The following is a 20,958-nucleotide window of genomic DNA, read 5'->3' as shown; positions in this document are numbered from 1 at the left end:
CACCCACAGGAATTTTATCCCTGAGCTCTAATAATGAGATAATTTCAGGTGCCATGTCCCTTCTGTGATTTAATCCAGTAAGTTTGTCAGTCTTGAGCCACTTTCTGTTGGATTCCCTGTCACTCTTCCCATTGATTCCCCACTCTTCCCATTCCCTTCATTCAGAAGGAATGGGATGAGAGGCAGCCTCCATCCCATCACAGGAGAGCTGTCAGTCATCCTGCCTCTGACTGATGGGTTGGGTGTTCATCAGAATGGGTGTTGGTCCTACTTCCCTGCAGAAATACAGGTCACAAACAAGAGGCTGCTCCTCTCTTTATGCCTATGAGTAAATTGTTGAATTGCTGTTGGTGTAAAACCTTTGTTTTTTTGGTTTAATTTGTCATTTGTAATTTTTTTTTTGGTAATTTGGTTTAATTACCCTGTAATTATCTTCTTTTAATTTGCAGATAGCATTGAAGCCAACATTGAGGCCTCTTCTTCCAACGTAGAATCAGCCAATGAGCAGTTGGCAAAAGCAAGCCAGCACCAAGTAAGTGGGACTAAAAAAATCCTACAAATGCTTTCAGTGATTGTATTTACAATAAACAAAACACCTGGCAGCTGTGAACCACTGGGCACATGGATTTGTTCTACGTGGAAAGATGGTAAAGCATATTCTAAGTATTCTAAACCATTTTATATATATAAATATATATATATGATTAGATTACCGTAGCACAGCCAATTTACTTTAGAGTAGTCATTAAGAAATCTGCATATTAAACAGACATTTGCCAGTAGGAAAGTCAACAATTAGCTACAGTTGTTCTTGGAAAGACACCATAAAAAGCACATCATTTAAGTGCATATGTGCTTCTGTTTGGTGTGTTTCCCTATAATCAGGAAACAGTACTTCAAGAAAACAACTTGAGTTGTCAAACAGCATGATGTGGTTGGTGAATAATGGCTGTGGTGGTGGTGGTGTTCAGCGCTTTTCAAAAGCAATTTGAGAGATTTTTTTGTGAATTGTTTTTTTTTTTTTTTCTTTCATTGGATCAAGAATAAAACATAAACGCACACACACATACACACACAAAAATTAATCTTTTTGAAAACAGCTTGCCCAGAAGGAACTCTTTGATGGTTATAGTTAGTACTTTCAAGGGGGATGAAGGGGGGTGGGGAAATGAACAATCAAAAAATTGTTTTCAGTTGCATTGTGACTGACAGAAGGAAAACCTGCTTGTTTTCTTTTTTTCCTCAAGCATAAATTGGTGATTTCCATGTGTCTGGAGTTTTGACAAAATGTAGCTGAGGTGTCTGAGAGCACGTGGTGCCTGTTAGTTGTCCTTGGACACAGTGAACTCTGAATCTTCCAGACCAAAGGAGGAGAACTCACAGGCATTCTACTCTGATGCAATGGAGTGACGTGATTTTAAAATTATCTACAGCTCATTTTCTGCTGAAACACATTGTCCCAATTTTGGGTAATAAGAGTGAGTTTTGTAGAACTTTGATATTGCAGAAAATAAGCGCCGTCTTCAGCTCCATGTTGGTTTTTAATGTATATATATTTAAGATAATGTGTGTGGCCCTGCATGTAATCCTGCATTCACTTTGAAAATAACTTGTTACATGAAGTCTAAAATGAAACTGGAATGGATTTAATACTTGACCTGACTGTAGAGCTGATTGCAAAGCTGCAAATGAGTTAATGATGACTTTGGCTAAGAAGGTCAAAGAGGAGTCAGGCAGAAAATGAATGCAGCACAGTCTAAAGGCTCTGCTTTCTTCAGCCAGCAGGAGCTGCTGAAATAGCCTGCCCAGACAGGAGGCCCTTTTTTCCTCAGATATGCTCATCAGGGTAAAGATAAAGCCAGTTTTAGCGAGACAACCCCTGCCAAGGGCATAAATATGAACTGATTGGTGTACGTGAGAAAACAGAGTCTCTCTTGCACTTGAAACAAGCCCATAATGACAAATATCACTTTAAAAACTTTGGTTGCTAAAGGAAATGTGCAATCCAGATCTCCTGTGGAGCACAGAGAACTGTCCTGTGCCCTACTGGATGTGGATCACCAGAAAAATCTGTGTAAACCTGCAGAGTCTTTGCTTCTTTTTGCCAGGGTCAGGATTAAATATGTGAGATGGTATTTCTTGTTCAGACTCAGATGTTTATTAGTTCTTATTTACGTTACAGTCTCACAAACCCTGAGTTCTACAGCACTTCACTCTAACAAACTAAAAATGGAGACCTATCTCTCTTTCTGCGTGGCCTTTTAAGGATAAATTTTCAATTAAGAAATGACACCTAAATTATTTTTAGTTTTAACCCAATAACCAACCACCCATGGCTCGAAATGAGGATTTTTTTATCCAATTGCACAAAACCACCCAAACCCATGAAGAAGAAGGTGAGGAAGGACAGCCTCCTCTGTAAAACCTCCATATTGTTTAATAGATATTACTAGATTCTAAAACCTTAAACTCAAAGTTTTCCACCCTGTGATATCACACACTTCTATTCAAACTCCACACCCATAATCTCAGTTCTATCATTCAATTTTGGAAGCCTTCTCCACAGCCCCAGGTCAAATGCAGTGTCTTCTTGGGGCTCAGTGCCTGTCAGCACAGAAAGTCTAAAACTCTCAGTAACCAGGGTTCCAACATAAACCCAGCTCCACTCTGTGTCACCATGAACAGAAAATGAGGTGACATTTTTGTCACTTCCACTGCTGGCCTGGGGCTGGACAAGATGCCTCACGTGTTGTGTGCCACAAAATCTGCTCATCTTACTCCCAGAGGGACACGGTCCCCATGGTGGGACAGTGTCGCAGACATCTTTCATGAAAAATCCTTTCTTAGGATTTTTCCTTGTGAGAAGCTGCAGTTTCAGCAACCAAAAGTAAACAATGGTTATCTGCTGCTGTGGAATGCAACAGGCAGACCCGTGATTGGTCTCCTGTGGATGCTTGGATTTCCTGACCACTCATGGCAGAGCTGGCTCTTGCTCTCTGTCTGAGACACAAATCTTTGTTATTCATTTTTTTCTATTCTTAGCTTAGCTAGCTTCTCAAGAAACCTTTCCTATTTCTTTTTAGTATAGTCTTAATGTAACATAAATCATAAAATAATAAATCAAGCCTTCTGATCATGGAGTCAACATTCTCGTCTCTACTTCATCCTGAAAACCCTTGTGACCGCGGTCACAGGACAGGAAGGGCCCTGGTGCCACAGCCCTCAGGGATGCTGCAGGGAGGAAGGCTGGTGCCCCTTGCAGACGTTTGGATAATGCAGTGTGAGTACAGGCCGTCCTTCCTGGTGGTTTTGCCTGGTTCTGGATGCTTTGGAAATATCTGGGATGGGTTTGGAAGAGCCATCAGCCAGATGGCCCTGGGGGTGAGCTGCTTTTAAGGGACCTGCCAGAGCTTTGCATGCTCCAAATTCCATCTGTGCTCATCTGTGCTGCTCAGGGACCAAAGGCACAAACTGTTTCTTAAATCTTACTGAGCAGTTTTCCTTCTCATGTTAAACTGCTAATTCATGAGTATGTTTGCTTGTTACTTATGTTACAGTGTGATTATCCTGTAAATGCAGGCTGGCTTACAAACATTTGTTATTTATTGCTGTTTATATATATATAAATGCGTGTGTGTGTGTGTATGCAGTATTTTTATTAGTCAGTGTAGTGTTTTTATTAGTCTACCAACAAATGTATACATAAATTGAGAAATCAGAAATGTCAACACCACTGAAACATTTGAGTTTAAGACCTTCTGTAGAACTTAATGGAGGGATTTCTGTCAGGAATAATGATTCAGTGCCTGGTTATTTAGCATAATATTTGCATGTAACCCATGCAGTCACTTCAACAATACAACTTGGAGAACCAGTCCCAACCTGCACATTAACATAACAAAGAACAGGTAAATAGTTTTTTCTTAGCTATTAGAAAATAAGACATTTAGTTTCCCTGAAATGCTAGAAATGTTTAAAAAGGAAGTAAATATCTTCACAAGAAGCTCCTTTGTCTGCATTTTAAATTTGGTAAGGTGCTCCTTCCTCTTGAGATGTGTGTGCTAGCAGCAGTGTTTTATTACTCTGAATGAATTCTCATGTGCCCCATCTAAACTCTAAAAGATTAGTGGGAGCTGTCAGAGCTTTGGAATATATATAAATAAAAGCAGATATTTTTTTCTTTCATTTGAAATTATAATTGGAAAATAATTGTTTCTGCCTAAACTTATTTTTACTACAAGTCACAGTTAAGCTGCCTCAGTGCATTATCTGTGGGAACACACAGGGTCAAAATGCAGATGAAAGCAGTAAGAGTTGAATTTTGGTACAAAAAGGAAGCCTTTTTCCATATGAAAACCCTGTTGGCCACAGAAATGTGACAATTTTGACTTTTTTATACTACCTTCAATAGAAAATCTGAGTTTGAAAAATGACTGAGGGGCAGACAAATGTGGCAGGGAGAAGCCAGTAGAAGTTCTCTCCTGCACTGGTCCTGCTTCCATGCCTTTCTTTTCAGTGAGGGTCTCATTTCTCTTGGGCCTCGAGCAGGAATGATGACTCCTGCCATTAATACCAACAGCCCAGATTTGCCTCTTGAAATTTCCTTTTCCCTGCCCCCACAGAAAATGATTCATCCCACCCGTCTCAAAACACCAATTTTAACTTGGGTCAAACTGCTCTCTGGAAGAGAGGGATTTATTGGACCAGATATGAGTGTTTTTGGTGCTGGTGGATGTTTAAGTGTCTCCTTTCCATGATACATGAGGAAGGAATTGCTTTCAGCACATCTTGTCTCATCCCACAGGAGATGTCTGACATAGAGGGGTCTGCTGGCTGCCTCTTAGGACAACTTTGTTCTCTCCTTTGGCCATTGAATTGAGATTACATCAATTATACTACAAATATTCCATGGAAAATTAATCCCATGCCTATCACCTGTCTCTTTATTGGGAAAAAGGGAATATCTAGACACCCAACCTGCCCTTGAGGTTAGTTTAGGTGGGCTGGACATCACACCAAAGGGGTGGCTGTGTGGAGATGTGCACTTTTACTTTGCTCACTTTGCTCAGAGCTTCCTGCAGGTGGATTGAGAGGAAGGAGAGGAAACCAACACAGACTCCATGGGTGCACATTAAACCAGTTGCTCTTTTTTTTTTTTTCATGCAAAGTTTGGCCTAAGTTCAGCTTGGCCTCACTGACTGAAGGACTCTGTGTGCTGACTGCTGAAGCTAATTTGTTTTGGAAGAGCTGCTTGTGTTGCTCTGATTCATGCTGGTTGCTTTCCTTCCCTATATCCTCTGTGGAAGTCAAGCTAATTTGGATTCACTGGCATTGAAAGGCAAACAACAGTTCATGACCCACTTGTGTAGTCTAAGAACAATGAGGTTTTTTTCCAGTAATGGAGCAATTCCTGGGTCTGGCTTTCATGGGTACACAGAGGGGCACTTTGGAGGCTGGAGCTCTGAGGAAAAAAAGCCTCAGAAATCTGTGATATTTGCAGAAATCTTATTGCCTGGGGACCACTGATAAGGGACTGTCTTCAACTTTTGTGCAAATAACTCATTGGTATTTTAACAACAAAAGAAAATTTGAGTTTCAAAAATCACCTTCTCAGAGTCATTGAAGTTTTTTGGCATGGTAGCCTCTCAAAGCACTTGTTGCTTATAAATATTGTGACAATGAAGATCATCTCCTTCTCTTCACTGTGGATATGCTCTAAGACCCTGTCTTTTGCTGCCACTAAATAATTTTAACCTTAGTTTTATAATTAAGAGCCAACTGGCACCACGATTGCACCCTGACCTGATCAGCAGTCATGCAGCAACTGCAAAGCCATGGGGAACCAGTGTTGTTGGATTATCTTGATGCAAATTGAGGCCATTTCTCCTTAACCTGTCGCTTTTTACCTGGGAGAAGAGACTGACCCCACCTGGCTACACCTTCCTCTCAGGGAGCTGTAGAGAGTAAGAAGGTCCTTCCTGAGCCTCATTTTCTCCAGGCTGAGCTCCCTCAGCTGCTCCTCAACATGATGCCTCAGGTTTTAGCTTTTATATTTCTCAGATTCTATGCTGCTTTAGTGTGTAATTCTGAGCTTTGTATTAGGGGATGGTGAGCTCTCTTCACAGAGTAGGGAGACAAAACAATTCCTTCTCTAGCTGGGGACCAAGGACAAATGATCCAAATCTCAGGCCCAAGAGCACAAACAATGGCAGAATGAAGACAGAAAAGTAAGAAGGATGGGACTTCATGGGCTGGAGTTGTAATTGGACATTTAACTCCAATATGCAAATGTACTAGAATTTATAGAAGTGTGAGACCCCGTGACCGGTCGTGCATTTTGTGAACATTTTGGGTTCATCTTGGGTATAGCCCTGGCTGGGCTCTTGTGCTGCCTAAGGTGGATCTATTGAGGCCTTCTAATAAATCCCAACTTTATTCTTTAGCTCTGTCCAGTCTCTGTGCCAGGTCAGCCTTCTCAAGGCATCAATCAGACTCGTGCTCTAGACCCTTCACCAGCAGCAGTTGGTTGGAATAAAACTTCTGCCTCCTTTTTTCTTTGCTCACTGGCTCCCAATAAACAGCAGGCTGAGTTTTCAGATTGTAGAGTGCTTTATTTTGAAGCAGCTTCTGCCTTTGCCTGCTTTTTTACTGTATTTTAATGCAGCCATTTACAAAACAGCTGCTTTCTGTGGGAAGTGGTGTTCAAGTCAGTGCCAGTCCGTGTGATAAATGAACTGTGAGAATCCAGCAACTTAACCTCAGTAAGGTCTGAGCCACAACATTTATTTAAAACTCTCTTTGTTTTCTGTAAATAATGGATCTGTGTGATCAAATATTTATTAAGAAAGGGGTTGTTTAGAGCTTTTGGATGTCGTGTGTTCCTGTGTGTAAAGGTAAAATCTTTCAGGCCGTTTTTAATCACAGCAGATCATCTCTTCATTTGTACCATCCAAAAGGAGGAGATGCCTGATCCAGGTAGTAGCTTAGCCTTTTTTTTTTCCCCTTTATTATACAAAACCAGCTGTGAAATTTTTGGAAGGAAAGAAATAAATTATCCACTGCGAGCTCATTTTTTATTTAAGCACAAAACATTCAAGAAGGAAGCGGAAGGGGCATGAGTAGAGAAGGGAAGGAATCAAGAGGAGGCCATGAACATGATTTGAGGGATGAAACACCTCTCCTGTGAGGAAAGGCTCAGAGAATTGTGATTGTTCAGCTTGGAGAAGAGAGGACTCCAGGATAAACTTATTGTGGCCTTTGAGGTACCTGGAGGGGGAAACAACAAATCTGGAGAGGAACTTTTACAAGGGCAGAGTGATAAGACAATGGGGAATGGCTTTAAACTGACAGATTGCATGTTTAGATTGGATATTAGGAAGAAATCCTTCCCTGTGAGGGTGGTGAGGCCCTGGCACAGGTTACCCAGAGAAGCTGTGCCTGCTTCATCCCTGGAATCGTCCAAGGCCAGGTTGGACAGGGCTTGGAGCAACCTGGGATGGTGGAAGGTGTCCCTGCCCATGGCAGGGGGTTGGAGCTGGATGATCTTTAAGGTTCCACCTGACCCAAACCATTCTGTGATTTGGTGTGATATGAAAGACTTGGGAGCAAGTTTAGTGGTGAGCCTTTGGTGATCAATTTGTTTTCTCTGGTGAGAAGATGAGTAGGCAGGACACAGATTTTACTGACTGTTCACCTTGGTGGAATGCAGCTCTGGGGCTGTTCCAAGTAAAGAATATTCTTATTTTAAGAATACCAGTTACACTGATTATGGTGGCCTGCATTCAGTATTTCAAAGGCAAGAATTTTCTCTTTGAAAGCTCTGAACAAGTCTGATCTGTGGTGAGTCAGAGATGGCAGAAGGAAATCACAGACTGTCTTTTGTTTTTCTAATTCATTTGTTTAACAGAATCTCTTTCCAGGGTACAATTTCATTTTGAGGGGTCAGAGATTAAAAAGCAATTTTCCCTTGCTAGCAGCAGCATAAACTAGTGAGTTACATTTCTCTTAATGGCCTCATTTAACAGAGGAGTGAATGGAAATCCTTGGTTACTGACTGGAAAACCACACTTAGACTCATCTTTGTGCCCAGTGGCAGCACATATAATAAATTGCCCTGCTCAAAGGTCAAAGCTTTGAGAAATTGTATTAAACTTACCTCTTAATGGGCTAGAGATACCAAGGAGTTAGGAATACTATCACTGGAGATGCATACCTAACTGGGATCCATGGAAATGAGGAACAGAATTTAAGTATCCTTGAGTCCCAGCTGTGTAGCCTGAAGTGTTATTGCACTGGGCTGTGAGCTTGTCACATCTCATCAAGCAGCAAAATGGTCAAGCTTGGTCAATGTTTGCACTGGAAAGCTCTGCTGAAAATCTGCAGATGCAGGCAGCAGTGTTCTCCTGCTCAGTTTTCCTGTCTGCTGCGGGGACTCTGTCCAGGCAGTGTCACCATTCCTCACGTATTTCATGTAAAGTCACTTGTAGCCACATTTCTCCTCCACAGAGAAAAGCAAGGCTATCTTCCCAAAAGTATTTCTGGGATTCACATTCTCTGAACCTCAGAGAATGATCAAAACAATTCTTATCTTATTTGCTGTGCCTATATTTGTGCAGAATAGAATGCAATAGGGAGATTGTTTACCCAAAGTCATGGTGTTTTGTTTCCTTGGCCTATCAGGGCCAAGCTTGTGTGTGCGTCAGGACTGTTGGCTGACAGTCACGAGATGTTGTGCAATAAAGTGCAGTTGAGTGCTTAGCAAATTCAGTTTAAATGCAATGTAACATAGTGTAATATAATATAGAATAATGTAGTGTAATAAGGTAATTAATTAGCTTTCTGATAAGATGGGGTGAGGTGCATCATTCCTCTCCCCTCGTCAGGGGCAAAAACATCATTGATAGTCACTGAAGTGTCAGTGAGTCAGAGGAGGCCACAAAGATGCTCAGAGAGCTGGAGACCCTCTGCTCCCTCTGCTCTGGGGCCAGGCTGGGACAGCTGGGGTGTCCAGCCTGGAGAAGAGAAGGGTCTGGGGAGACCTTAGAGCCTCTTCCAGAGCCTGAAGGAAACCTGGAGAGGGAATTTTAAGAAGGGCCTGGAGTTGCAGGAGCAATGGGGCAATGGCTTTAAACTGACAAAGGGTCAATTTCTGTCAGATATAAGGGTGAAATTCTTCGCTGGCAGAGTGAAGGCCTTGGCACTTATCACCCAGAGAAGCTGTGGTTGCCTTGTCCCTGGAAGTGTCCAAGGCCAGGTTGGATGGGGTTTGGAGCAACCTGGTATAGTGGAAGGTGTCCCTGTCCATGGTGGGGGGTTTGGAAGGAGATGATCTTTGAAGTCCAACCCAAACCACTGGGTGACTCTAAAGATGCCACATTGGTTTCCAAAGCCACAGTGATACTAATAGTTGAATTCTACTATGGGGATTTATATTTCAGTTTCTGTGTCTTGATTTTTGACTTGATTTACTTGATGAGTACCAGTGTAGCTGTCCACCTGTCCACAGGGACAATGTTAAGGATCTGCAGTCAGTACAGGGTCATCTCATCAGACTTGGTACCTAAAACTTAGGCAGAGCTGGAAGAAAACGGGCTAAGGTTCCTTCCCCCATGCCTCTGTAAGATTGTTCATCCTGTTTCTCTTGGATATTGTACCTCAGTCTGTGATGAACAGTGCCCAGGAGGCAAGTACCTTCAAAAAACCACTTTACTAGACTAATTTGACTTCTTTGCCTAAAAACTAATATTTAGTATCCTTTTGTGCTGAGTAGTGAATCCTGCTGCCCTTCTGGCTTCTGCTATGGAAGGCTGTTGTTCCTCCCCAAATCACTTTCACCTGTGCTAGCTGTGTTTAAATGCTGCAAAGAACCTGGGACATCTCCAATGGTCAGGAAGTAGCTGAGAAAGTAAATGCTTATTCCCCTGGTGTGCTTTAATAACTGTATTGATCATGAAGGGAAAATGATATGTAAGGAGAAAAAAGCTACAAAAAATGAAATTGCTTTTATTTCCATTTTGACAAAGCCTGGGAGCACTTTAATCAAAGGTGTTTTCCATATTCCTGAAAGAAATCACAGGCCTGGTAGGACACCTTTGTAGCACAGCTCTGGGGTCGTGGCCTGGCACTATCAGAAGTGGAGAATGGGAATTGTTAAGTTCAACTTGTGCTCAAGAGGAGAAAAGAGAGTCAATTATAGCCTTTCTAAATCTGACTTCAGCAACATGCAAAGCTCTTGGAAGCATTTTGAAATGAGGAATGAAAAGCAAAGGAGTTCTGTGCAGGGTGGGACAATTTGGGATTTCATTTCACTTTGAAAGGGTCATTGCATATCTCTCTTTGTGAGGAGAAAGGATTTCCTTAGACAAAGAGGCACTTGACCTCCTGGTCTTCAGAGAAATATTTTCTATCATTCTGTCACGTGAGGACTGTCCTTGTTTAGAAGATTCACAGGAGAAGCTTGTTCTCCTATGGCCAGCTCTGATGTCTCTTAATTTTCTTCTACCTCACACCCTGTTATGAGTTCATCGTTGTCAGCTCAAGCCTTTGACAAGATTCAGTCATTCCTAAATTCTCTGCTGGGGAATTAAGGGATTAAGGTTTTCTGCAGAATTAATTTAGGAGACTAGGAAACATCTACAGGAACCTGCTCCCCTTCAGAAAGCACAACTTCATTTTTCCATTTTTTTTAAGGTGACTCTTGGAAAAAATTTACAAGGTGGGTCAAAAATTCATTATGTTTTTTATGTTACAGTAAGTGCTGCATTTGATCCATTTTTACTGGGCTTGGGTATATTCTTCATAGTTTTTTTTGGGTTTTGTCTAGTGAGCCATGATGTATCATTCTTCTTTTTTACAGACAACAGTGCTGTCCATTTACAAGAAACAATTCTTGCGTCAATTCTTTTTACTGTAGAAGACATTTTTCTTACACAGACCTGAAGCATATAAAAAGTAAAATAAACTCTATTTGTATTTATCTTTCCTCTTTAGAGTCCGTCCCAGTGGATATTACCTTTTTTCTGAAACATTTTTTTTTTTGGTTACGAGTTTAAAGAAAAGGGAATAATCTGTTACTTCAGGCTTTCACTGATGTCAAAGGCACATTAAGGGAAGGAGAATAGAGCTTTATCCACTGTACAGATCACATTTGCTGATTTAATAGTACTGGGGAGAATTCATGAGTGTGAAGGTAAGTTTATTTTTTTCTAAGCAGAGAAATCTTAAATTCTACTCACAGTCTCCAAGCTTTCCCTGACTCTTCCCAGCTGTGCCTTTAAAAGGGTTTATTACTGAATATTGAGTAGTGTAAGGATGCTAATCTTGCTCTAGTTTGAGGGATTGCAATCTTGTTAATACTAGGCCATGTTTCTCCCTATCCAGGCAAGATTTAAATACATCTGAAACTAGTGAAGAAACAATTAAACCTAATTTTTGGTGACTATCAGCATGGTTTCCTTACATATCAAAAAGAAGAAAATCCAAGTGCTGCTTTTCCTTGTCACGAGCAATGAGCATGAACGTGGAATTCATTGCAGCTCAGCTGATGCATGAAGTGGAATCCATCTCAACTAACTTTGGATGTGTCCAAATCAGGAATTAATCACTGGCTGTGTTGCCCAGGTGCCCTACATCCTCACCAGAGATTTCGGAAGCATTTTGGTTTCATCTGGCTGCTGGAAGATGGGATCAGTGATGCCATAGGGTCCCCCAGACTACGGGGTCTGTACCAGCCCCAAACGTGGCCTGTGCTGCATCCCTCAGCTCTGTGTGGATGTGCCAGACCCCACAGGGCAGCTCATATCCAAATTTTTGTCCTTAGATGGGAGTGAGCCACGCTGAGCAGCAGAGATCCCATTTCAGGGCAGTTCATTCTGCCTGGGTTGAGAACACAAGCTTTAGTTTCCTCACAAAAAAATAATTCTCTAATTAATTTTACTTTAATGTGGCTTTAATTAATTTAATTCTCTATTAAATTAATTAATCCTAATGTGGCTTTTGTGTGAGTCTTCATCACATTAGAATAGGGCACTTTAATTTAATCTTCTTTCTGGTGCTGGGCACTCCCTTTGAGGCACTTTGGGGCAGTTACTGAGGGCATGGGAAAGCAGCAGGAGGGATCCAAGAGCTGCCAAGCCAGGCTGCAGAGGAAAGATTGCAAAAAGAGTTGCTTAAGCTAAAAAAGAAAGGATAGAGTTGAAGATAAAGGTCTCTTGGTACATAAAAGTCTGCTGCATAGAGGAAAAGAATAATCGCTGCTTTTTTTTTGTTTATTACAGTTGGGAAGAACAAGAAGTAATGGACTTAAGCTGCAGCAGGAAAGAATCAGGGCTGATATTAAGAAAAGCTGTTTAATGATAAGGAGATTGAAATACTTCCTGGGGAGATTTTAGAGTCTCTAGCACTGGATATCTGTAGCAGTATCTGGTGAAGCATATTTCAGGAATGGTGTTTGTATAATTGCTTTTACTGTTGCCTGTCAGACCACGCTGCAAGGTCCAGTGTAAACAGGACATGTTCATATTGTATCACAAAGCATTATTATCTAATCAGAAAATGCTGCAGCCATGAATCATTCTTTGATTTTCATTCTCATCCTCTCCTCGTCCCCTGCCTTCTCCTCTCCAAAGTTCCTGTTTGGAAGCTGCTTTAGGGCCAAAGTTGCTGATTTAGTTTGACAAAGGTGATGAGACTCAGCATTTTCTGTCAGCTCTGCTTAGACTGGGTGTTGGGAACAAACCATAGAATCATGGAATGGCTTTGGTTGGAAGGGACCTGAAAAATCATCCAGTTCCAAATCCCTGCCATGGGCAGGGACACCTTCACTATCCCAGGTTGCTCCAAGCCCCATCCAGCCTGGCCTTGAACACTTCCAGGGATGGGGCAGCCACAGCAGCAGCAGCCTGTGCCAGGGCCTCACTACCCTCACAGGGAAGAATATTTTCCTAACATCTCATCTGCATCTGCCCTCCTTCAGCTTAAAGCTATTAAATCCCATAAATTACTTTATCCCAGTATTTTCTATGTGGCTTCCAGGTGTTCCAGGTTTGTTCTCCAAATGATTTCCACAGAAGTGTAGTCAATAAAATCATGGTGGGTGTCCTCAGCAGTCCTTTGGATGAGGCAGCTGAGCCACACAGGCATTGATTTGACATTTGTGGGAGCTGGCATTGTAGTGTCTTTTAAGGGTAACAGATAATCACCACATTTCACTTTAACAAGCTGTTGGAATTCTGAGTTCTGGTTATGTTTGATTAGCATCAGGGCTGGAAATAAGGAGGATTTATAGGAAGAGGGAAAATGAATGTGATGGTAAAATTCAGGAGGGAATGTATCCCTACTGCTGAATTAAACAAGGCCGGGGGCTGTCCTGGGAATCCAAGGCCTGGTTATGTCCTCATGATTAAATTATGAAATAGAAACATGGAATGGTTTGGGTTGAAAGTGACCTTTAAACATCACCTAATCCAACCCCCTGCCATGAGCAGGGACATCTCCTGTGCAGAAAGAGGACAGAACCCAAACACTCCACTGGGAATGGTCCCTGCCACATGCTACACAGGACCTGGGGCATTCCTGGGGAGAACAGGACAAAGCTGCACCCAACAGAATCCATGGATGATGAAGAGTCACCATTTGTGCCTCCGCCTCATCCCTCTTTGACTTACAAGTACAGAAACAGCTGCTTTGTGCCAAAGGTTGTGCACAGACACATTTTGCTTATTTTCCCCTTGCTCCAGGGTTTTGTATGACCATAATTTAGGCCAGGTCTGAGACACATCCCTCTGCATCCTTGGATTACAGAGCTGTGAGGTGCCTCCATAGGAGCAGCAACTTTGCCTGGGAGATAAACTGAAATTCAGTCCCTTACTCTTGGTCCCTTGGCGCCATTACTCTGCCCTTCTTGCCCATGCACCGTGCTGAACCCAACTCACTCATTTGTCTTTCTGTCTTGGCCTTGGATTTCCTTTATTTCCCCTCTGGAGGTCCCTGACCCTTGGGCTGACCCTGATTTTTGTCACTGGACCTGCTCTGTTTTGCTTTGGGTGCTGAACCCTTGGTGGTGGCGGTGCTGCCCCAGCTCCCCTTCCTGTCCCCCCCATCCTGGTTTGCCCTCCCTGGAGGAGCAGCTTGGGCTTGCAGCTTCCTGGAAAGGAATAAATAAAAATTCTCTCAGGGATGCATAAACTTAATCCTTTTGGATGGTTTTTGAGAAAGCTGAGCCCAGTGTTCACCAGCTCTGGTGGTTGTGCTGTGAGTCACAGGAAATCTAAATTTTATTTCTGATGTTCCAGTCAGAGATTTACTTGGTGTGCTCTTTGCTCAATTCAGTGCTTTTTTGTTTTGGCTTTTTCTGGGTTGTTTTTTTTGGGGGGGGAGATAAAACAGAATAAACAGAAAAAATTTATAAACAGAAGAAACATTTTTTGACCCATAGATTTTGAAATAGCTCTAGTGTGATCAGGGAGGATATTGAATAGCTGTTTTACTACTGATGCTACTTTTCCAGGGCCAAAAGAAATTCTTAATTTGATGAGATAAGGTTTTTTTGGTGCTAAAAGAGATAATAGAGTCAAAGTGAAGAGAGGACTGAAGCTCTTCTTGGACCTTTGGGCTCTGATGGAAACTAATCCAAAATAACACATGGAAACAAATCTTTTCGACCACGATCACAAAGATGATGGTCACTAATTGTCTGAAAGCCTCTATAAATGGCAACTAGAATTCACAACTTTTAGGAACAGATATGCTGGAGGACAAAGGAGAGATGACATATTTCTGTATCAACCTGGAAAGTCACTGTAGAGAGTAAAAGAATGCTGAATATAGGTACTACTTGCATAAAGCTGAATTGTGTTGGCAGGGAAGATATTGAATTCTGGGTATTGCATTTAGAGAGGATTTAAACATAGCAGAGGATCAGCAGCAAGCCATAAAGTAAGACCTGAAAGTCCAAGGATTTGGAAATGAGAGCAGCATGCCCAAGACCAGGCAGGAGATTGATCTATGCAGCAGGAAATGAGAGCACAGAGAAATACAAAGCAGCAGAACGATGGGGGAGACAAAGTCAAGCTTACTTTTAATTTTCATTTTAAATTTAATTTGCTCTCTAAATACTTGGAGTTGCTTTCCAGTGTGCACTAAAAGAGCCACCAAGTCATAGCCTGCTTTGGGTGTCACTGCCTTGAATCTCGAGAATCACTGTGGAATTGGGACAGGAATAATCTGGCAGAAAGAAAGCAGAATACAGCCCCCACTCTGACCATGCTGCTTCTGCACCAGCTGAGGGATGTTGTCTTGTTGGTATTTGATTCCAATATCGTCTGCTCTCCCCAGCCCCAGGGGTTGTGAAATGCCTGCTGTGCCTGCTGGCTGTGGCACTCAGCTGCTGCATCCATGGCCATTGCCTCCAACACCCAGTGGGCACCAGGGATTGGATTCCATCCCCAGTGTGTTCCCCAGCCTTTTTCAGCAGCCCTGCCTTCAGTGACAGGCAGTGTTGTTTTATTGCTTTTCCCTGGTCTTGCTTGTATTTTAGCATCCAAAGCTGGTTAGGATTGAACAACAGAAAGAAGTTGTTGAACTGGTGTTCTCCAGCAGATCAAACAATCCTGGTGTACCTGCTTTGTTTGCACAAATGAATAAATGTTGGCCCCTGTGTAGCCATCCACAGATGGCTCTTCAGAGAGAAACAGGCATAAACTTGCAAAGCTTTGCCTTATGGATGGGGTTTTTATGGTTCATCCTCTAAATGCAGTTCTAATCCCTGAAGACCAGGTAAGGAGTCAGCAGAATTTCTTCGTAATAAAATCAAAACAAAATAATTTCAGATCTATTGATGGAGAGCAATAAGAAAAGGACTCACCTCCAGAAGGTGGAAGGGAAGACTTATTTTTCACAGAATTGCAAAATCATTGAGGTTGGAAAAGACCTCCAAGATCACTGAGTCCAACCTTTGACTGATTACCACCTTGCCCACTAAACCCTATTAGAAAGTGCCAGATCTGCTCATCTTCTGAACACTTCCAGGGATGGTGACTCCATCCAATGTTTAATGTTCCAATGTTTAAACCACTCTTTCAGTGAAGACTTTTTTCCTAATATCCAACCTAAATCTTCTCTGGCATGACTCGAAGCTGTTTTCATTGTCCTGTCCCTAACTGCCTGGGAGAAAAGGCTGATCCCAAGTTGTTGAACCTACCTGGAGCAAGATGAAAGATGAGGAGGGATTTCAGGGGTAGAGCAGCATCAGAAAAAGCCCTGAGTAGCCTGAAAAATCTCAGTAACTTCAACTGTAACAACACACCAGACAACAACTTGCATTAGAAGAGCTTCAGCACAAGTGCCCAAAACTCCCCAACCTCAGAATCACAAAATCAAATAGGCTGGAGAGCCTCAAATCCAGCCTATCACAAAGCACCACCTTGTGTTCTGTCAACCAGATAATGGCACTGAGTGCCACATTCAGTCTTAAACATTTTCAGGGATGATGACTCCACCACCTCCCTGGGCAGCCCCTTCCAATGTCTGATCACCCTTCCAGTAAAGAAATTCTCCTGATGTCCTCCCCTGCTACAGCTTAAGACCATGTCCCCTTGTCCTCTGGTTGCCTGGGAGAAGAGACCAACCCCCATCTGGCCACATCCTCATTTCAGAGGGTCGTGGAGAGTGGTCAGGTCCCCCCCTGAGCCTCTTTTCCCCCAGGATAAAGCCTTTGTGGCTCCCTGCAGGTTCATTCAGTCTGTCAGCATGCTGAGTGCATTTATGTGCGGTTAAGCTGCACCCTGAGCTGGCTCTGGCTTGGCACCTTGCTAACAAAATATGCTGGCCCTTGGAAGCACTGTCAGATGTCAACCTGGGAAAAGCTGCAGATCGATCCAGCCCTGCTGTGGCAGTGCAATGCATTGGTTTTTTCCAAGTGTGGATGTCCCTTGCTGGCAGTGACTGCTGGCAAAACAGAGGCTGCAGCACTAAATGTATAAATGGATACCAACATCTGCACCCTGAGGGTGGAAGGTGGAGGGAAGTTCTTTCTGCTCCTGTGTTGCCATGGAATGTCTATGCTGGATTTGATTGACAGTCAAGAACACGGGATTTTTAACCAAAAACAAGATTTAATTTAATTTCATTTTTTTCTCTGTTTCCTTTCAATCATCAAAAATGCTTAATTTCAAACTTCCTGGGACTTTCCTTGTGATAAACATGAATGGTTTAGGTTGGAAGGGACCATAAGGATCACCTAGTTCCAATCCCCCTGCCCTCAGCACTGTCTCACTCACTCTTCTTTAGATTTTATTTGTATTTATGCTCTGTTCTGCAGCTGGCTGGGGAGGGATGTGCTGCAAAGCCCATCACCCATCCCACCAACATCTGGGAAAGCCCTGTGTCACCTCCAGCTGGGAATGGTTCAGCAGCACTCCTGTATATTAGTTGGTCTCATTCTTCTTTCTTTTTTTTTTTTTTTTTCTTGATTTGGTTTTTCCCATGTTTCAAAGAAAAATATAAAGATTTTCTATACTCCTGTGAGAATTATTCTTCACTCCTGTCAGACTGATCATTTGCTTGAATGGCTTTTTGAGAGTGTTTTGGTTTTTTTTTGGGGAAGCACTAAATATCCCCTGCCATGATGTTAATCTAATACATTTGGTTTGATTTCACTAATTACTAAAAAAAAATCATTTTTAATGAGGTTTTTTTTTTTGTATTTATTAACTGACCTGTCTCCCTAGGCCATATTTTCTCCCAGTCTTTTCCTAAACATTTCACCTGTAGCTGATTTTTTGATTTTTTTTTTACCAACCTTAACACAGGTGTGGATGCTCCCATCCAAACTCATTTGTCTCCATGCAAAGCAAGTCAATCTGTGACCTGGTGATGCTCAAAATGAAAGCAGAAGGAAGCAGCAGCAGTGAATTATGGTGACTTTCTTGCATTTGCATAATTTTATACATCAAGGCTTAGCCATCTCTACCTTCACCAGGACAAGGGAGGGGAGCAGGACTAACTTTGCTAGAACTCTTCCTTTATTTGAGGAGAATTTTTCATTGCTCAGCTGTCAGCATTTTGTGGGTTGCCTAAAATAAGCAAATACATTCAATTCCTTTATGGAATTCTTACGGGGTTTTGTTTTGGGTTTTTTGGGTTTCTTTTTGTTTATTTTTGGACTAATGCATGAAAATCCAGTGAGATTCAGATGTGCACATCCATGCCCTGTGGTGAGGATGTCTTCATGACCTCAGCTGGTGAGCATCTGGTACCCAGAAGCACTGAGTGTGAGGTAGCCCTGTAATTTTCATTCTGCAGATGCTGCTCTTGACAACAAGCCAGTCTTCCATTGAAACTCACTCCTGTTTGCTTTTTTTATATTCCTTTTATTTCTCCTCCATAGCGTTCTCCATCAGAGCACATCAGCGTTTCATTTAAAATTTTTCATTCCCAGGTCTGTGAGGTCTCTTGGACTGAACTTGTACATAGCTTTATTTCTTATCTTTCTCTCTTTCTCTCTTTCTTTTTCTTTCTTGCTTTCTTTCTGTCTTTCTGTCTTTATTTCTTTTTGTTTTTTTCTCCTTTTTCCAAGCCAAACAGAAAATTTCTCTTCAGGGTGAAAAGCTGCCTTCCTCTCATGCTTTTTCTCTTAATCTACCTCAAACTGAGGAATGAATGGGATAAGTCAATGGCAAAATAAGTCTTTTTGAAGCACTTGGGAAAAAAGGAAGTACCTTGATGCCTTGATGTTTCATCACTTAAGTTTGTTTTGTTTGTTTTTTTTTTTCCCTCATTCACAATCAACATTTCCTATTTTTGAATTTGTGAAGTTCTACAGATATTTACCCCATATTCAGGGAGACTTCAGGGGTGATAATGTGAAAGACAATATTTCACATTTGAAATCCCATTTTTAATCTTACAGGAAAATCCTATTCAGGAGATTCCAGCTCTCCTGGAAACACACCGTGAAAAATTTAAGGACACAATGAAAAGTTTAGGACATCTTTTACCAAATGATGTCTAAAGTACCAAAATTAATTAGAAATTTAAAAGGTGTTTTCTGTGAATGTGGGGTGGTTTTGAGATTTTCATGGACCCAGGATGGATCCAGGCTGACTTATTCCCTCTTCCTGCACAGTTGCCTTATTTTTTCCTAGGTTTGGCAGTGAGCTTTACCAGCAAATATTCTACATTTCCCCCTGACCTTCCTGGGAGTTCCACTGAGCAAAACAAACACCTGCCTTCTCTTTAAGGTGCCCATGGCTCCTTCGTCCCATACCACCAATCCTGGCCATCATTGCCCAGAGTGAGTTCAGCTTACCAAGGCTGGATTTTCAGCCCTCAAAAATCTTCCTACCTCTCCCTCAAACAAGAAAACATAAAAATTATTCCTCTGTTTGCTTTGCAGCCTCTTAACAAAAGAACACCGAGGGCATTTGTTTTACCACAAATGAAGAAATCTGAACTTGTGATTTATCCTACCTATATCCCTGTTCCACATGTCTAAATCCCTTAGGCCCAAATTATTAAAACTATGAAAAGAAAATTAATTCCTGCTGGATAAATGGGACAGAAGGATTGTACTGCCAGGGCCAGCCTCGATGCCATATCTGGGATGCTAAAGGGTGGCACCTCAGGGAGAAGTGCCTTGGAGTAAAGCAGCTTGAAACAGGGACTAATTGAAATATGTTTCTTTAATTGCATTAACCAGGGCCTTAATAGGATTAAAACAATTGTTCCTTTCACTTTTATCCTGTAGCTCCTTTCTTTCTTCACGGAAATTCTATATTTATAGCTGTTTGTGATTCTTTGCATTTCAATTCATATCTTAAAAACAGTCTGCTTCCAGCTGAGTTCACCCCCTAACAAAGAATGGTCCAGAAAACCAAACTTAGAATAGATTTCCTTCTCCTCACCTGAAAAGGTATTTGCTGTTTTGTGTCCAGATCTAGTGAAGAAATCAAATAACAGATGGTTTCTGTAGTTACATTTGGAGCTGAAGAAAGGAAAATTTCAGTCTCAGATTTCCCATTTTCACACTGGGATAAATTCAGGTAATAAGACTATTTTATAATTTGTTTTGCTTTGCTCCTTTGCCTTTTTTTTTCCTTCTGTTTAGAGTGGATTTTTGGAGGTTTAAATTACAGTTTTATTGTAAAATATTTTCTCCAACTTACTCCACTGTAAACTCAACTACGACGAAGTGCTGAAATCAGGACTTTGTCCAAGTGTATTTTCAGGGCAGTGAAAGCAGAACTTCACTTATTGTTACCAGCAGCAGCCCCCGCCAGAAGGGCTTACATTTCTAATATTCAGGTGCATCAAACGAAATTATAAGGAAGCATATTTCACAAAAATCTACAATGGGCTTTAACAAATCAGAACTCCCCTGAAAGAAGTATTTTTGCAAATGTCATTCAGCTGATCAGATTTTTATAAATTTGTACCTTTGTGGCATTATGTACCATCCCTGCTGTGCTTATGAGAACTGCACATTTAATTATTGATTTTTCCCCTTTTTAAAAGCAGAGGGCTGGTTTCCTGTCAAGTCTCTTCAAATCTCCCTGCCTTTGTTCCCCTGGTTTCAGAAGCAGTGGTTGATTTGTTTCCGTTATATGCAAACGTTAATGAAAAATATGAAAATGACCTTGAAAAAATTTTAATCAGTGTGTTCTTTCACAATAACTATAAGGATGGAGTAGAAAGGAAAAAAAAAATGAGCTATTTCAAAATATCTAAAGGTAAAAAGAGGTCTTTCCAAGTTAAATGTGAATGCATTGTACATAATTTTTCCACCTTTTATACCACCAGCCCTGAGAATTGCATATATAGCTATAGATGTATTTCCTTAAACATTCATAATAACTGCATAAATATGGAATAATCTGAAGGAAGTTACCCTCATTCGATTTATTTTGTTTCTCACTCATCCTGTACTTGGATACCAATCACATTATCCTACAGCAGACAGCT

At 41.6% G+C, this 20,958-nt stretch overlaps 1 protein-coding gene across 6 annotated transcripts in view; it reads left to right on the top strand.

Moving 5' to 3' along the window:
- The window catches only part of TSNARE1 (t-SNARE domain containing 1), a 469,579-nt gene that overhangs the window by 287,968 nt on the left and 160,653 nt on the right, over positions 1–20,958 (top strand). For all 6 annotated transcript variants that reach the window (XM_054647416.2, XM_054647423.2, XM_077189516.1 and 3 more), the window contains one exon: positions 450–532. In XM_054647416.2, the coding sequence (XP_054503391.1) occupies positions 450–532 (83 nt within the window). The remainder of the gene's footprint in view (positions 1–449; positions 533–20,958) is intronic.

The sequence above is a fragment of the Agelaius phoeniceus genome, chromosome 1 (assembly GCF_051311805.1).
Source record: "Agelaius phoeniceus isolate bAgePho1 chromosome 1, bAgePho1.hap1, whole genome shotgun sequence".
NCBI lineage: Eukaryota > Metazoa > Chordata > Aves > Passeriformes > Icteridae > Agelaius > Agelaius phoeniceus.
The sequence above is the reverse complement of the archived record's forward strand: the minus strand, read 5'-3'. Positions and strand labels throughout refer to the sequence as shown.